At 43.1% G+C, this 14722-nt stretch overlaps 1 protein-coding gene across 2 annotated transcripts in view; it reads right to left on the bottom strand.

Annotated features, from left to right (window-relative positions):
- spock2 (SPARC (osteonectin), cwcv and kazal like domains proteoglycan 2) overlaps positions 1 to 11209 on the bottom strand; it is a 67988-nt gene extending 56779 nt beyond the window's left edge. For both annotated transcript variants that reach the window (XM_041176134.1, XM_041176133.1), the window contains exon 1: positions 10959 to 11209. In XM_041176134.1, the coding sequence (XP_041032068.1) occupies positions 10959 to 11129 (171 nt within the window). In that variant the 5' untranslated portion in view covers positions 11130 to 11209. The remainder of the gene's footprint in view (positions 1 to 10958) is intronic.
- Between the last annotated feature and the right edge of the window lie 3513 nt (positions 11210 to 14722).

Here is a 14722-nt window from a genome sequence, read left to right on the forward strand (position 1 = left end):
TTTGCCTTCCCTATTATCTGTTGAACTTGTATGTTAGCTTTTTGGGATTCATGCACAAGGACCCCCAAATCCCTCTGTGCTGCAGCTTTCTGCAGTCTTTCTCCATGTGAATAAGTGAATAATATTCAGCTCCTCTATTCTTCCTTCCAAAGTGCATAACCTCACATTTTCCCACATGATATTCCATCTGCCAAATTTTTGCCCACTCACTTAACCTGTCTGTTGCCCTTTGTAGACTCTTCGTGTCATCCTTACCCCTTGCCTTCCCACCTATTTTTGTGTCATCCACAAACTTGGCGATAGTACATTCACTTTCCTCATCTAAATCATTAATGTATATTGTAAATAGTTGAAGTCCCAGCACTGATCCCTGTGGTACTCCACTAGTTACAGGTTGCCATCCTGAAAATGGCCCCCTTATCTAACTCTCGTCAGGTGATCTCGGTGGGAGTGGTCATGGAGCCGACCGCCGCCTGCGATTGGCCCCGCACTGCGATTCCATGCAGGCGTGCCAATTAAGGCCTGTCCTGCGTGGATCGCAAGCAATAGCACTGAGCGTTACCTGTGCGGATGGGGGGAGGAGGGAGAGTTGGATCCAGCTGTCTTTCACGCATGTGCATGAATGAGTGCTTCAATCACCCTGAGGCACGGAGCTGCCTCGGAGATTGAAACGCTTTTTAAAAAAATATATAAGGACATTAAAAATTAAATGAAACGTGTCCCCTCATATGACTGTGTCATATGAGATGGGACGTGCTTTTATTTTCAAAATAAAATTTTTATTTCATCAGTATTAGCTCTAGGAAACCTCATCCCGCTCGTGGGTGAGGTTTCCTAAAAATTGTAAAGGCTGCTTGGCTGTTTCACCTGCCCATCAACCGTTAAGTTGAATTTTATGCTGCCCGTCCAACCTAATTACCTAGTTAATGGTCTAAATAGGCCTTTCAATTACCGGCGGGCATGCAGCCAACTCTAGCGCGTATCCACTGAACAAAATATCCGCGAGTTCGCGATGACGTCAGAACACACGCCTGACATCATCACGTGTCATTTTACATTCCGGCATGTCAGGCATGACCCCGCATGCTGAATGTAAAATTCTGCCCTCTGTCTTCTATTAGTTAGCCAATCCTCTATCCATGCTAATATACTACCCCCAACACCATGGGCTCTTATCTTATCAAGTGGCCTTATGTGCAGTACCTTATTGAGCACCTTTTGGAAATCCAAATATATTACATCTACTGGTTCCCCTTTATCCATCCTGCTTTTTACCTCCTCAAAGAATTCTAATAAACTTGTCAGGCATGATTTCCCCTTCATGAAGCCATGCTGACTCTGCTTGGTTATATTATGCATTTCTAAATGCTCTGCTATTACATCCTTTATAATAGACGCTAACATTTTCCCAGTGATGGATGTTAAGCTAACTGGTCTATAGTTACCTGGTTTTTGTTTCCCTCCCTTTCTGAATAAGGGCATTACATTGGCAGTTTTCCAATCCTCTGGGACTTTTCCAGAATCTAAGGATTCTTAGAAGATTACTACCAGTGTATCCAATATTTATGTAGCTACTTCCTTTAATATCCTAGGATGCAACCCATCAGGTCCTGGGGACTTATTGGCCTTTAGCTCCATTGGTTTCCCTCATACATTTTCTCGAGTGATAGTTATTGTATTTGTTTCCTCCCCCTCTTTTGCCCCTTGATTATTTAGTACTTTTGGAATGCTATGATGCTGCTGTTGCTTCTTTTGCCAAATCACTTTGATTCAGTGTTCTCTGGTTTTTGATCCTTTACCAAAGAGAACACTTTCTCCCCACCTACTCTGTCCAGATCCCTCATAATTTTCAGCACCTTTATCAAATCTCTTCTCCACCTTAAAATAAAAGCAAAGTACTACGGATGCTGGAAATCTGAAATAAAACAGAAAATGCTGGGAAACCTCAGCAGGTCAAGCAGCATCTGTGGAGAGAGAAACAGAGTTAACATTGAGTCCAATTCCATCTCCACAGATACTGCCTGGCCTACTGTGTTTTTCCAGCACTTTCTGTTTTTACTCCTCTGGACCTTTTCTTCTCCAAGGAGAACAGTCCCAACTTCTCCAATCTATCCAGAGAGCTGAAGTTGCTCATCCCCAGAATCATTCTTGAGTCTTTTCTGCACCCTCTCTAAAGCCTTCACATCCTTCCTAATAGTGTGGTGCCCAGAACTGCACACAATATCCCCAGGTGAGACCAACCAGTGTTTGATACAGATAACTTTCTTGCTTCGATACACAAAAGATCATAGGAAGCTTTATCCAAAGTATATATGTTCACTACTGTTATTAGAGAAGATATAATACAAGAAGTTAAAATGCATTTCTACTTATAAGACAGTTAGTTAAAGACAGGTACAACTTGTTAACATCCACAAGACTTGAGGTGAACAATCTTGAGTGGCCTTGTGGTAACAATGAATGTGTCTCACTCTGAGAACATTCTAATAGTCTATGCTTTATCCCTGCCTTATTTGCACACCAAATCACTCATTATATTATGAGAGCGTGAGTTGCTTTTGTTCCCTACATCAATAGATTTCAATGTTTCCCCAGGCTAAGCAGCTCTTAACCATTCCGAAATAGGCAGAGACAGTCAACCTAAGGTTCCTATGATATGATCCCATCAACACAAGATAGCCACAGTGGACAAAATGTCTCCTGACATCAACGTACAAAGACGGCTACAAACTTCTGACAATAACAATTTCAAATCATAAAAATCCATTCCACCATAAGGCCTCCAAAACCTGCATTTCTCACAGTGTGTCTGACTGAGCTCTCAGGTCAGTAACCTGCTGCACACATTGCATTTTCTAACAGGATGTTTTTGCAAAAACAATGTTTCTCCGAAACCTGCAAGAGTCACAATCCTGGAAATTCATAGCATTCAAACTTACCAACGCGAGAGGCAGCATTGCTGGCTTCGACATGGCTGCTTATTCACCAAGTGAGGTTCAGGCGAATATCACTGATCCAATGGTACTATGTGCAGGGTGCACTGGCCAACATTCAACCCTCAAAGCCAAAAAATGGTTTGACTGACCCTTTATACCAGTGGTTCTCAACCTTCTTTTCAGTTGAAAGGGTTTCTTTTCAAACTGATTAGTCATCACAGACCCCCACCACCATTGAAATTATAATTATGAACCCGACAAGTGTTTAAATAAGGTCTTTTAAGAAAACAGGTATTTACTTTTGTGCTGCTCTCGGTGCACCTATCTCCCTACATGCTCCCCTCTTTGAGGAGGCAGGCAACCCACTCTGTGCTGCTACACAACAGCTGCACTCCACTCCCACCTTCAGCTTGTGCATCATTTTGCAACTGCCTGGAAATTTTCTATGGGCCCCCAGGGGTCCACATACCGCTGACTTAGAACCCTGATTTGTATCACGGTTATTGTTGGGATCTTGCTGTGCACAAGGCGGCTGCCACATTAAAACAGCCCAAGCACGTCAAAGGAATTCACTGCATGTGAAAGTGCTCTGGGGCATTTGTGAAATATTTGTGATAAGGGGCTACAGTTTGTTATGTCCAAAACCCACCAGGCGATGCTTTTATTCATTTTCAGTACACAAGGCAGCAGAATGTCCAGGTACAACAGCTTCTGCGTTCATCCGAGCTCAGGTACACAGGCACTGCAGCTTGTGCAGAGAGGAGATCTACGCTTGTGCAGCTTGCTGCCATGGAAATGGGTTAGACAGTGGGGGTGGAAACAATAGCGAGAGCTGCCTGCAACTCATTTCCAAAACGTCAGGATTGGCACTCACTCAAGAGCCACTGCTGTGCACTTGTCATTTTATTTTAAGAAGTCCAAAAGGATTTCTACACATTGTAGCCAGATGGACTGCCGTGTTAGTGTGTCGTCACTAACAATGTGACCTTGGCGGGATAGATCCGAGTGAAAGCAGCACAGAATGACTGGACATGGGGTCACGCCAAAGGCTGTCGCCTCTCCAACATGCTCCACTCATGACCTCAAACACTCCCAGGGGGAGCTGTCACCTTGTAGTCCGACAGAGAAGGGAAACTGGAGAATTGCTCTTAGGGCTTGACATGGCACCTTCCAGGGAATCTATGCTGACCTTGCTAATCTTAGGCAAGGTGACAATAATGCCCTTTACACTGATCTTGGACTAGGATGGGGGTGGAAAATCAACCAGAGTCTCTGGTGCTGTTCCAATCCAATAGGCTTATACTAGAAAGGGATTTAGAGAAAACAATTTGAGGCATGCTTCTGTTGAGAAACCAAAATGAAATTCTGAAATCTAAACTAGGGACAAGAAAGTGCATTTCACCCCGTCAGGATGCCCCTAAGTGCTTTACAGCCAATGAAGTACTTCTGAAGTGTAACCACTGTTGTAATGAAGGAAATGCGGCAGCCAATTTGTGCACAGCAAGCTCCCATATACAGCAAATTTATAATAGCCAGATAATCCGTTTTTGTGATGTTGATTGAGGGATAAATGTTGGTCAGGACAACAGGGATAATTCCTTTGGGCTTCTTTGAAATAAAGCCGTGGGATCTTTATATTAGAGGGCAGACGGGTCCTCGGTTTAACTCAAGTAGCAATAAATAAGTATGGTCCTTCGACAGCACCTTCCAAACTCATGACCACTTCCATCTGGAAGGACAAAGACAGCAGATAGATAAGAACACCACCATCTGGAAGCTCCCCTCCAAGTTACTCACCATCTTGACTTGGAAATATATCGCTGTTCCTTCACTGTCACTGGGTCAAAATCCTGAAACTCCCTTCCTAACAGCACTGTGGGTGTACCTGCACCACATGAACTGCAGTAGTTCAAGAAAGCAGCTCACCAGCACCTTCTCAAGGGCAACTAGGGATGGGCAATAAATGCTAGCCCAGCCAGTGAAACCCTCATCCCGTGAATGAATAATAAAAAAGGAGACATGCTGTCCAAGCTTTTCATCTTGCACTCATCAGGACAGATCGCAAGATTGCCAATAGTAAAGGGAACAACAATTTATACTGCATGAGGGGATTGTGCTGATTGATTGGCAAGTGGACTTTGATTGGTAGACTACCAATCAGCACTTTCCCCTTATGCAGTATAAATTGTTGTTCCCTTTTCTGTTGGTAATCTCATTATCTGTCCTGATGAGTGCAAGATGAAAGCTTGGATGGTATGTCTCTTTTTTTTCAGCAATACTCAAGTCCTGTGCTACCAAACAACTATTTTCAATAAATGATAACTCAAGAACTAGTCATTTGCTGACTGCAAGTTTGGATTTTAAAAGCTTGATGTCAACATGTCGGTGTTATATTCCAGGTAGCTCCTTGGTGAAGGATGTAACTGGACTTACACACTTTTAGGAGCATTTATTTACATGGTTACAAGCAAGAACCTCCTCATCCAACAACCGCAGTCTTGGACCGGTTCTGATGAAGGATCATTGATTTGAAATGTTGATTATTTTTCTCTCCAGAGATGTTGCTTGGCCTGCTGAGTATTTCCAGCATTTTTTGATCTTTATTTCAGATTCCCAGCAGCTGCAGTATTTTGCTTTCTTGGCACAGTTTCAGTCTGTGTCTACTTACTGGGGCATAAGTGAATCTCCAGTTAATGCCCACCAACTGCCTATAATTAAACACAATTAATATACAAGTAACAGCAGGGGAAAAAAATTTAAAATTTGAGCAACATTAAAAAATCCTGAGATAAATGTGCTTCACCAAGAGGTTGTGAGATGAGCCTTTGAATACAATTGAGGAAGGAGGCAAAAGGACAGCAGCTGTGGAGCTTGAAAGAAACAAGTGGAGCATTTTCACAGTCAAGAAAGGATCAATCAAATAGATAACGTCAGTGATAGAAAGCAAGGGTACAGGTCAACGGTGAAATAGGAAAGAGCATATTGAGGAAACCAAAATCGATCCCTCTGTCATTCTGGGAGAAATGGGTTACTATGATTTTCCCAACAGATGTAGTTTCTTGGACCCTTTTCCTAAAGAAGTAGGAATCATTGGAACTGAGGACAGAACGAAGAATGCCCAGCCCTTACCCTCTTTCACTCTGAATTCACAGAATCTTACAGCACAAAAGGCGGCTGTTCAACCCATCGTGTCTGTGCCAGCTCTGTGAAAGAGGTGTCCAATCAGTCCCACCCCTCTGCTCTTTCCCCATAGCCCTGCAAATTTTTCTTTTCAAGTACTTATCCAATTATCTTTTGGGAAGTTACTATCGAATCTCCTTCCACCACCCTTTCAGACAGCACACTCCAGACCATAACAACTCCCCGCATAAAAGAAATTCTCATCTCCCCCTGGTTCTTTTGTTGATTCTCTACAGAGAATGAATCTGTATCCATTAGATCTACCCTTGAAGTGAGAAATTAAAACAATCTCTTGCCTGGTGATAAAGGTCCCAAAATGACATTAAAACAAAAGCTGGGAAATCTCCCAGTATCCTGCCCAACATTCCATCCAGAAAGCGATTAATTAGTCATTCATCAGATTGCTCTTTGTGGGATCTTGCTGTGCACAAAATACGACAGCCACATTTGCTTACCAGGCCACAATCACTGCACTTCAAAGCACCTGACCACTCACGATGCTCGAGACATGAAAAGCTGCTGTGTAAAAATGCAAGTTTATCTCAATGAAACAAAATCCCATTGGGGTTAATTTTGACTTTGGGTAACTCGGCGATATTAATTCAGCTGCCCGATATATATCTCTTCTGTTTAAAGTCAATCAAAAGAAAACTGGGAAAGAGGTATAATGTGTGGCTGAATTGACATTGTCCATTTTACCCCCCTACCCAAATCAAAATAACCCCCACTGACTCACTAGTGTCTCTGAAGTGGATCTTCAAGGATCTCGCACAATTCTCCAAAGTTCCCTGTTATGACTAGATAGTTCAGTACATTTAATGGAAGTCACGTTTACTATAAAGGTTCCTCAGAGTCTGGTAGGTGTCTGCCATTTTCACCAATCATTATTATTTGCTACTTGGGGATAGGAATTAATTGGTGATATTAATGATCCATTGTGATGCCATTTTTCTATACACTCCTTTAATCAAAGACGACTTGCATTTATATAGCACCTTTCGTGATCTCAGGATGTCCAAAAATGCTGCAACAGTAATGAAATATAGACAAAGTTGAAATATAGGAAATGCAGCAGCTAATACAAACACAGCAAAGTTCCACAAGCAGCAATGTGATAATGATCGGATCATCGGCTTCAGTAATGTTGTTTGAAGGATAATTATTTGCAACAACACTGCAAAGAACTCCCCCAGTCTTCTTCAAATAGAGGCTGTGCAATCTTTTACATCCACCTATGAGGACAAATAATTTGAGGTCTCACCAGAAATGCAGTACCTCCAACAGTGCAGCACTCTGTCAGTACTCTACTGGGAGTGTCAGCCCAGATTCAGCGCTTAAGTTTCTGGAGTGGGTCTCGAACCCACAACTTTCTTCCCCCGAAGTGACATTGCTATTGCTGAGTTATTGCTGATAACTGATGGAGCTACTAATGCATAAGATGTGATGCCTGTTAAAATAGCAGGTGGGAGAATTTCACACAAATGAGTTAAGTGTTCCTCCACCAATATCAGCTCCAGTAATTTCTAAGCTTATGTCATTATCACTGATCTTGGCTGCTCTGGGAATAATACTGTCAAAAAGATTTGTATGTTAAGTGCTTCAAACCAAGTCACTCACTCAGCATCGCCTCTGATATGCAGCTAACTGTATCCAGAAGATGCAGGTTTGCTTCTAAGGGTCATAGCTCACTCCCTGCTGAGGGGGGAGGAATGGATGAAGGAGGGAGAAAGTTGCCCTTAAACTCACAGTGTGTGCACCAATTCACAAGTGTGTTGCACTGTTGTGGTTGCCAGAACATTACAACAGTGTTCACAGTTCAAGAGTTCTTAATTGGCTGTAAGGTGTTTTGGGGTCCTAAGTGGCACGAACCATATGCATGTTTCAGTTTTTTATTTTAATGTTTTGTGACAGCCTCACAATCACAAGTTTGTAAGCCGTGAATATCTATCTTCTTAAACCATTTTAATTAAATGAAACTTGATGTACAAACAGAGCTCAGATCACAGGTTGAAGTGAATGTGTTGCTGTCAAGGGGACTTCTTGGAGAAATATTCTATTCTGAGCATTTGCCTACCAGACTATCATGTTGTTTACACGTTTGTGAATTTTTGCAATGCTGCTCTTTTTAAAAAGCAAGGCAGAGAGGATCAGTGTGTTTGGCTCAAAGTTAAGGTATCAGTAGTTGGGTGGGTGATTTCTTATCACTCAGGCCCTTTCAGGAATCAGATGTTTCCCTGCATCTGCAACTTTTTTTAACATAATATTATTGTGATTGGGCATTGAATTAGTTTACATGTGCTCAACATAGGGATGTGTTGCAGTCTCAGTGTGCCAAATCACGTCTACTAGGCATCACTGACATCGAGTTGTGATTGGTGAAGCTGTCCAATGGTGTCTGCATGCACAAGGGCACAGATGGTTTTGGCTTACAGCAAGGTGCATCACAGCATTGTGTGTGTAGGGAATGAATTTGACACAATTATGGAAAACAGAACTGCATCCCAAACTTGGCAACTGGGGACCAGAGTGAAAACATAAAATCTGCACTAAGAAAAGGCCATTCAGCCCATCGAACAGGCTCCTTTTACACTCCAATGGATAACTGGCTCAATCCCTTCCCCACCCTAGAGATTCCCTTCCTAGTCACATGGTGAATTAAACAGATCTATTGACATTTGCATAACTGTTAACCCTTTTTTCTAAATGCATATTGAGCCAGTTCCTCTTTTTTTAAAAAAAGCATGAAGTGATCCAGAATCAATAACCCCTTTCCGTTAGTAGCGAATAGTCAGTAGTGGAATAAACTAGCTCTGACTTCTAATTGCTTCTCTTGAGGTTTGAGTGTTTTGGGATGTGAGGGATCATTGAAGAGCTCTCACTCATGTTGTGGCCAATATTACTCGATAATCAACATTGTGAAAACAGGTTATTTGATTATGATCACATGGCTGTTTGTGGGACCTTGCTGTGCATAAATTGTCTGCCTACATTATATGTTTCCCTACATTACAATAGTGATTGTATTTTTTTAAAAAAGTCCTTCATTGGCTGTGAAGAGACATCCCGAGTTCTTGAAAGGCAATCTATAAGTTCAAGGATTTTTAAAAAATAAACAGTGTGTTTAATACTTTTCAGAGGGAGGCTGTTCCCAAACTATTTAATAAGCTGTGCTGGTGTGTTACCCTGCACTCAGGGAGTCCGAGTTGCTGTGGCAACATGCACTTCTACATGCGTGTTGTCATCTGGAGCTATGGACAGTGATGGTAGAGGCTCCAATGTTCTTCCCATCATGTGGCTGACCAGGAATCTCGCCCGCTCTCACCGCCTGTCGTTGGCGTGTGTTGGAAAGGATTTGCGCAAGGCTGATACTCAACCTGTCTGGCAGCACCTGTAGAGAAACTCAGTTAACGTTTCGAAACTCTGCGCCGAAGAGTCATATTGGACTCGAAACGTTAACTCTGCTTCTCTCTCCACCCATGCTGCCAGGCCTGCAGAATTTTTTTTTCCAGCACTTTCTGTTTTCACTTCAGATTTCCAGCATCTGCAGTATTTTGCTCTTATTTAATAGTCTCCCCATTATGGACGCACCTTCCTTGGGATGGGACTCGAATCCGGAGCTTCTGACTTGGAGATTTTACCCACTGCGCCACAAGACCTCCCTTTGCAAAAAAAGAAAGGGAACTGGCCGGCAGGTAAGTCACCATCCCCACAGATAAGGGACAAGTTCTGATCCCTCAGGTATGCACCGTGAAGCAGCTGAAAGTAAGGTACACACCCTGTCTGCTCGCACTGAGCTGCTGTGTCCCAGCATTTTGCTAATTCAAGAACGGTGGCTGGCTGAAATAGCATACAGAATAAAAGGGAGACGACCCTCTAATACCATTCCTTTAAAGAAAAAAAACAGTGCGTATCAACCCCGACACCTAGCACTATTCTTGGAAGATGTCATCATGCAGGGGACCACTGTTCCCAGGCAGCCACCAGAGCCTTGCGGATGACCTACTTAAAAGACTTTAGCCTCCTCTGCGATCTTCATTAAAGTTATTAAAAATAAAACAATGGCGGGAGTGGTTGAGGGGTGGGGTAACGACAATCGGGCTTATTAACAGATTCAAACCTGCCGGTTCTGTGCGCTGGGGTTGGGGGAGGAGGATGTATTGACGCAGGGATATGGCCGGGACTGAGCTCAAGCATAGCTTCGGAAGAGCCCGATATGCTGGCGAACATTATGTGGCTCCCTTCAAGGCTTGCGTTTCATTCCCTGGGGGGGGGAGGAGAAGAGTCTCATTGCAGATACGAGCATTTAATCCCGACAGCCAAAAAAAAACATTGTTTTCTCCCCCCAACCACCCCCAGAACCTATCACAACAGATGCAGGGATAAAGGATAAACGAACTCTCTGATGCTAAAGTATAAATATAAACATCTGTTACAACATTAATATACCTATTGGCAGATGCAAACAAATCGGTTTGAATCCTCCAAGAATTTATACCGAACTAACCCCCCCCCACCACCCCCGCTCCGCCTCTATATATAAATGGTGCAATGGACAATATTCTCACTATCGACAGGTGAATTCAGACAGACAGACAATATTGGTGCATTTCCATAATAATCCCATTATTCTAGCAGCAATGAGCTTCCCCGCTACAAATTCATCTGCTCCTCAAACCATCTGCCGTTTGTAATCATTTTCTGAACAGGTTTGATTTTTTTTCTTTTTAAAAAAATGTTTTTTTTTAAACCCCCTATTTCTCTGCTGTATTTCAAATGGGAATAGGTCAGTTTCTTGTCTTCACGTCAATGCATCTGGTTGAAATTCTAGGTGGGGAAACTCACGTCTCTGAACCGGTTCCAGTCTCTGATCTGCTGGCTGTACTGAGAAACGCCCGACAGCCATTGCTCATCCTCCAAAAAATTCCCGTTATTCCCCCCTTTTTCGGGATTGTCCTTGTCGGCTGCCCCAGCCAGTAGCAGAGGGATAAGGAGAAAGTTCAGCGCCTTCAGCATTGTCCGAGGCCTCAGTGATGTGACTTATCCCGCAGGTTGGTTGCTGTGAAATGTGAGCTGATTATATTTCCCAGGCACTGTCACCACCCACCAACCACCACCCCCCCCTCCCCTCCTTTTTAATCTGAGACTGTACGAGTCTGCGTCACATTATACACAGCACCTCGCTCTAACTCACACACACATAAACACTCTTGACACACGCGTGTACAAGTCCAGCATCTTCATTTCATTTCATTGAAGCACCTCAAGAGTGCAACATGCTCCATGTAGAAAATTTGAACATCATTACACTTTGTCATGGCCATTTTGAAATGTTTTGTCATCCCCTTTCAGATATTTTGTGAATAAGGTGTATTTTTTGTCAGCTTCTTCAGATCAGAAGAGAAACTTAGAGGAAAACGCTACAGAGGTGTTAACTTTCGGACACTGGCTTTAAGATCATACATGCAACATAAAAAGACTTTATAAATAAAAACAAAGGCTTCTTTATATTTGCAATATCGATTGCTAATTAGCATAGGAAATGGTGAATAAAAATGCTCTTTGGGAGAGTTGTTTGCATTCCTGTAGAAATGTTCCAGCAAAATCAGGAATGTGTGTGTATAAATCAATTGACCATTCTGTGGAAGTGTTGATGAAGTGAATGGAGTTGCTCATCACTATCTGCCTCCAGTAAGATCTCCATCTCCTTGCCGGTCCATTATTAGCAGCTATTAAAGAGGTTCGCTCTGATTCAGTCGGTAGCATCCTTGCCTCTGAATGTCGGATTTAGAAGCAGGAGTAAGCTATTTGGCCCTTCAAGCCTGCACTACCATTCAATGAGATCTTGGCTGTGTCCCTACCCGACTTTGCCTTCTGCCTACCCTCTCCCCCCCCATAACCCTTGACTCCCTTGTCTTTCAAAAATCTGCCTAATTCTGTCTGTGAGTGAAGAGGCTGTGGTTTCAGTCCCACTCCAGCACTTGTACACAAAAATCAAGACAGACACTGCAGTGCAGTACTGAGGGAGTGCTGCACTGTTGAAGGTGCTATCTCTCGAATGTGATGTTAATTCTGTCTGCCCTGTTCAGGTGGATGTGGCGCTCTTTTGAAGAAGACCAGGGGCTTCCCCTGATGTTGTGGCCAAAAGTTATTTCTCAGTTGAGGCCACAAAACCAGATGATCTGCTCATGATCACGCTGCTGTTTATGGGAACTGCTGTGTTCCCTACATTGCAATCCCCTTGGCTGTAGAACCCTTTGGGATGTTCTGAGGCTGTGAAAGGTAATATAGAAATGCAAACTTCATGTTTTTGTCTCACTTGGAGACAGGATGAAGAGAGGTGAAGACAACTATGTTAGAGATTCCAATCATTAACACATACCCTCTAAAATACCTTATAATCAGTGCCTACATTGATCAGGAATGAGTAACATTCGTATCAACATTACATATCATAGAATTATTATGGCACAGAAGGAGGCCATTCAGCCCATTGTGTCTGCACCAGCCCTCCGGCTGAGCATTATGACTTAGTACCATTCTCCTGCCTTTTCCCTGTACCCTTGCACATTGTTTCTATTCAAATGATGTTCTAATGCCCTTTAAAGCATCGAATGAACCTGCCCCCACCACACTCCCAGACAGTGCATTACAGACTCGAACCACTCGCTGTGTGAAAAAGTTTTTCTCACATCGCATTTGCTTCTTTTGCAAATCACTTTAAGTCTGTGCCCTCTCGTTCTTGAACCCTTAACGAGCAGGAACGTCTACTCTATCCAGCCCCCTAATGATTTTGAACACCTCTATCAAATCTCTGTTTAGCCTTCTCCACTCCAAGGAGAACAGTCCCAACCTCTCCAATCTATCTTCATAACTGAAGTTTCTCATCCCTGGAACCAACCCTGTAAACCTCTTCTGCACTCTTCCTAATGCGTTCATATCCTTCCTATGGTGTGGCACTCAGAGCTGTACACAGTACTCCAGCTGAGGTCTAACTAATGTCTTGTATAGCTCAGCATAACCTCCTTGCTCTTGTACTCTATGCCCCTATTAATAAAGCCCAGGATATTGTATGCTTTATTAAATGCTTTCTCCACCTATCCTGCCACCTTCAATGATCTATGCACATATACACCCAGGTCCCTTTACTCCTGCACCCCCTTAAAATTGTATCCTTTATTTTATATTATATCTCTTTTATATTTATATATCAGCCAATCTGCTCTGGCATTGAATGCAGCCAGTACTACAGAAAAATGATACCATGATTTGCAAAATGTACTATTCCAAAACTTAATTGTATTTACGTTACATTACATTTCACTGAACAACACTGGCTCCTGGTCAAAGCAACACATCAATTTTAAAATTCTCATCCTTGCGTACCTCCCCTACTTCACCCTTCCATACTTCCTTCAGCACCCACTACCCTCTGAAATATGTGCACTCATCTAATTCTGGCCACTTGAGTACCCTTGATTTTAATCGCCCCACCATTGGTGCCCGTGCCTTCAGCTGCCTAGGGCCTGGGATTTTCTGGCCCTGTCACGGGTGGGACCCGCCGCGGGTGAGGTGGTGCCCCAGCCAGAAGCCCATTGACTTGTGGTGGGACTGGAAGATCCCAGCAGCGGGAGGGTATGGAAAATCCCGCCCTAGGTCCTTCACTCTGGAATTCCCTCCTTAAAGCTCTCGGCCCCTCTTTTCTCCTTTAAGATGACCCTTAAAACCTACCTCTATGACCAAGCTTTTGATCACTTGCCCTAATGTTGCCTTATGTGTTCCAGTGTCATATTATGTTTTATAATGTTCAGGTGAAGCATCTGGGACATTTTAATACATTAAAGGCACTATATAAATGGAAGTTGTTGCTATTTGATTACCACAACCATAAATCCCCCCCGCCCTCCGTCTCAGCAGATATCTCTAGACTTTTTTGCTAACCCCTAGGTGAGTAAAACAGATCTATTAATGTCTCTGTAATTCTCAACTGACTTTTTCAAGTTCCTTTTAATAGCGCCAGTTGACCCATAATTAACTCCTTCTCTCAGGAATCTGTTCCTCAGCTTCTGCTGGCAAAAAATATTCTACTCTCCGTAACTCTGCTCAGAGCTTATGAACTTTGTGATTGTATTAACAATTTCTCTTCTCACTTCTCAAACTAAACAAACCTATTTGTTCCGATTTCACGCCTCTCCAGCAAAATTAAGGCCAGTTGCCTGAGCCTATCATCCTAACCCGAACCCCTGGAATCATACTTGTCGCTCGTCTCCAAACTCTTTCAAGCCTAGAGCAGAGTGAGTGTGCGCAACTGGCTGAGGAATGATTGCAGACAAAAATATGGTGCCTGTCAAGTGTACATGGGAAGCAGTTGACCTTCTATGGAGTTTCAAGCATAAAAGAGAATAAAGTAAGGCTTATATATTTCAAGAAGAAAATCATTCAAACTAGGTTCCTGCTTCTGATCGGAGGTTGCTGCTAAAATGATTGCCTGTTTACGCACAAGGGGCGAGGGCAGGGTGAGAATCAGCTGTGCTTCCTTCCAAAGCCAAATAGCCCACTGACTCCCTATCCATGCATACCCATGAGGAATGGTCTAATCCTAATGCTAA

This window comes from Carcharodon carcharias, chromosome 28 (genome assembly GCF_017639515.1).
Source record: "Carcharodon carcharias isolate sCarCar2 chromosome 28, sCarCar2.pri, whole genome shotgun sequence".
Lineage (NCBI taxonomy): Eukaryota > Metazoa > Chordata > Chondrichthyes > Lamniformes > Lamnidae > Carcharodon > Carcharodon carcharias.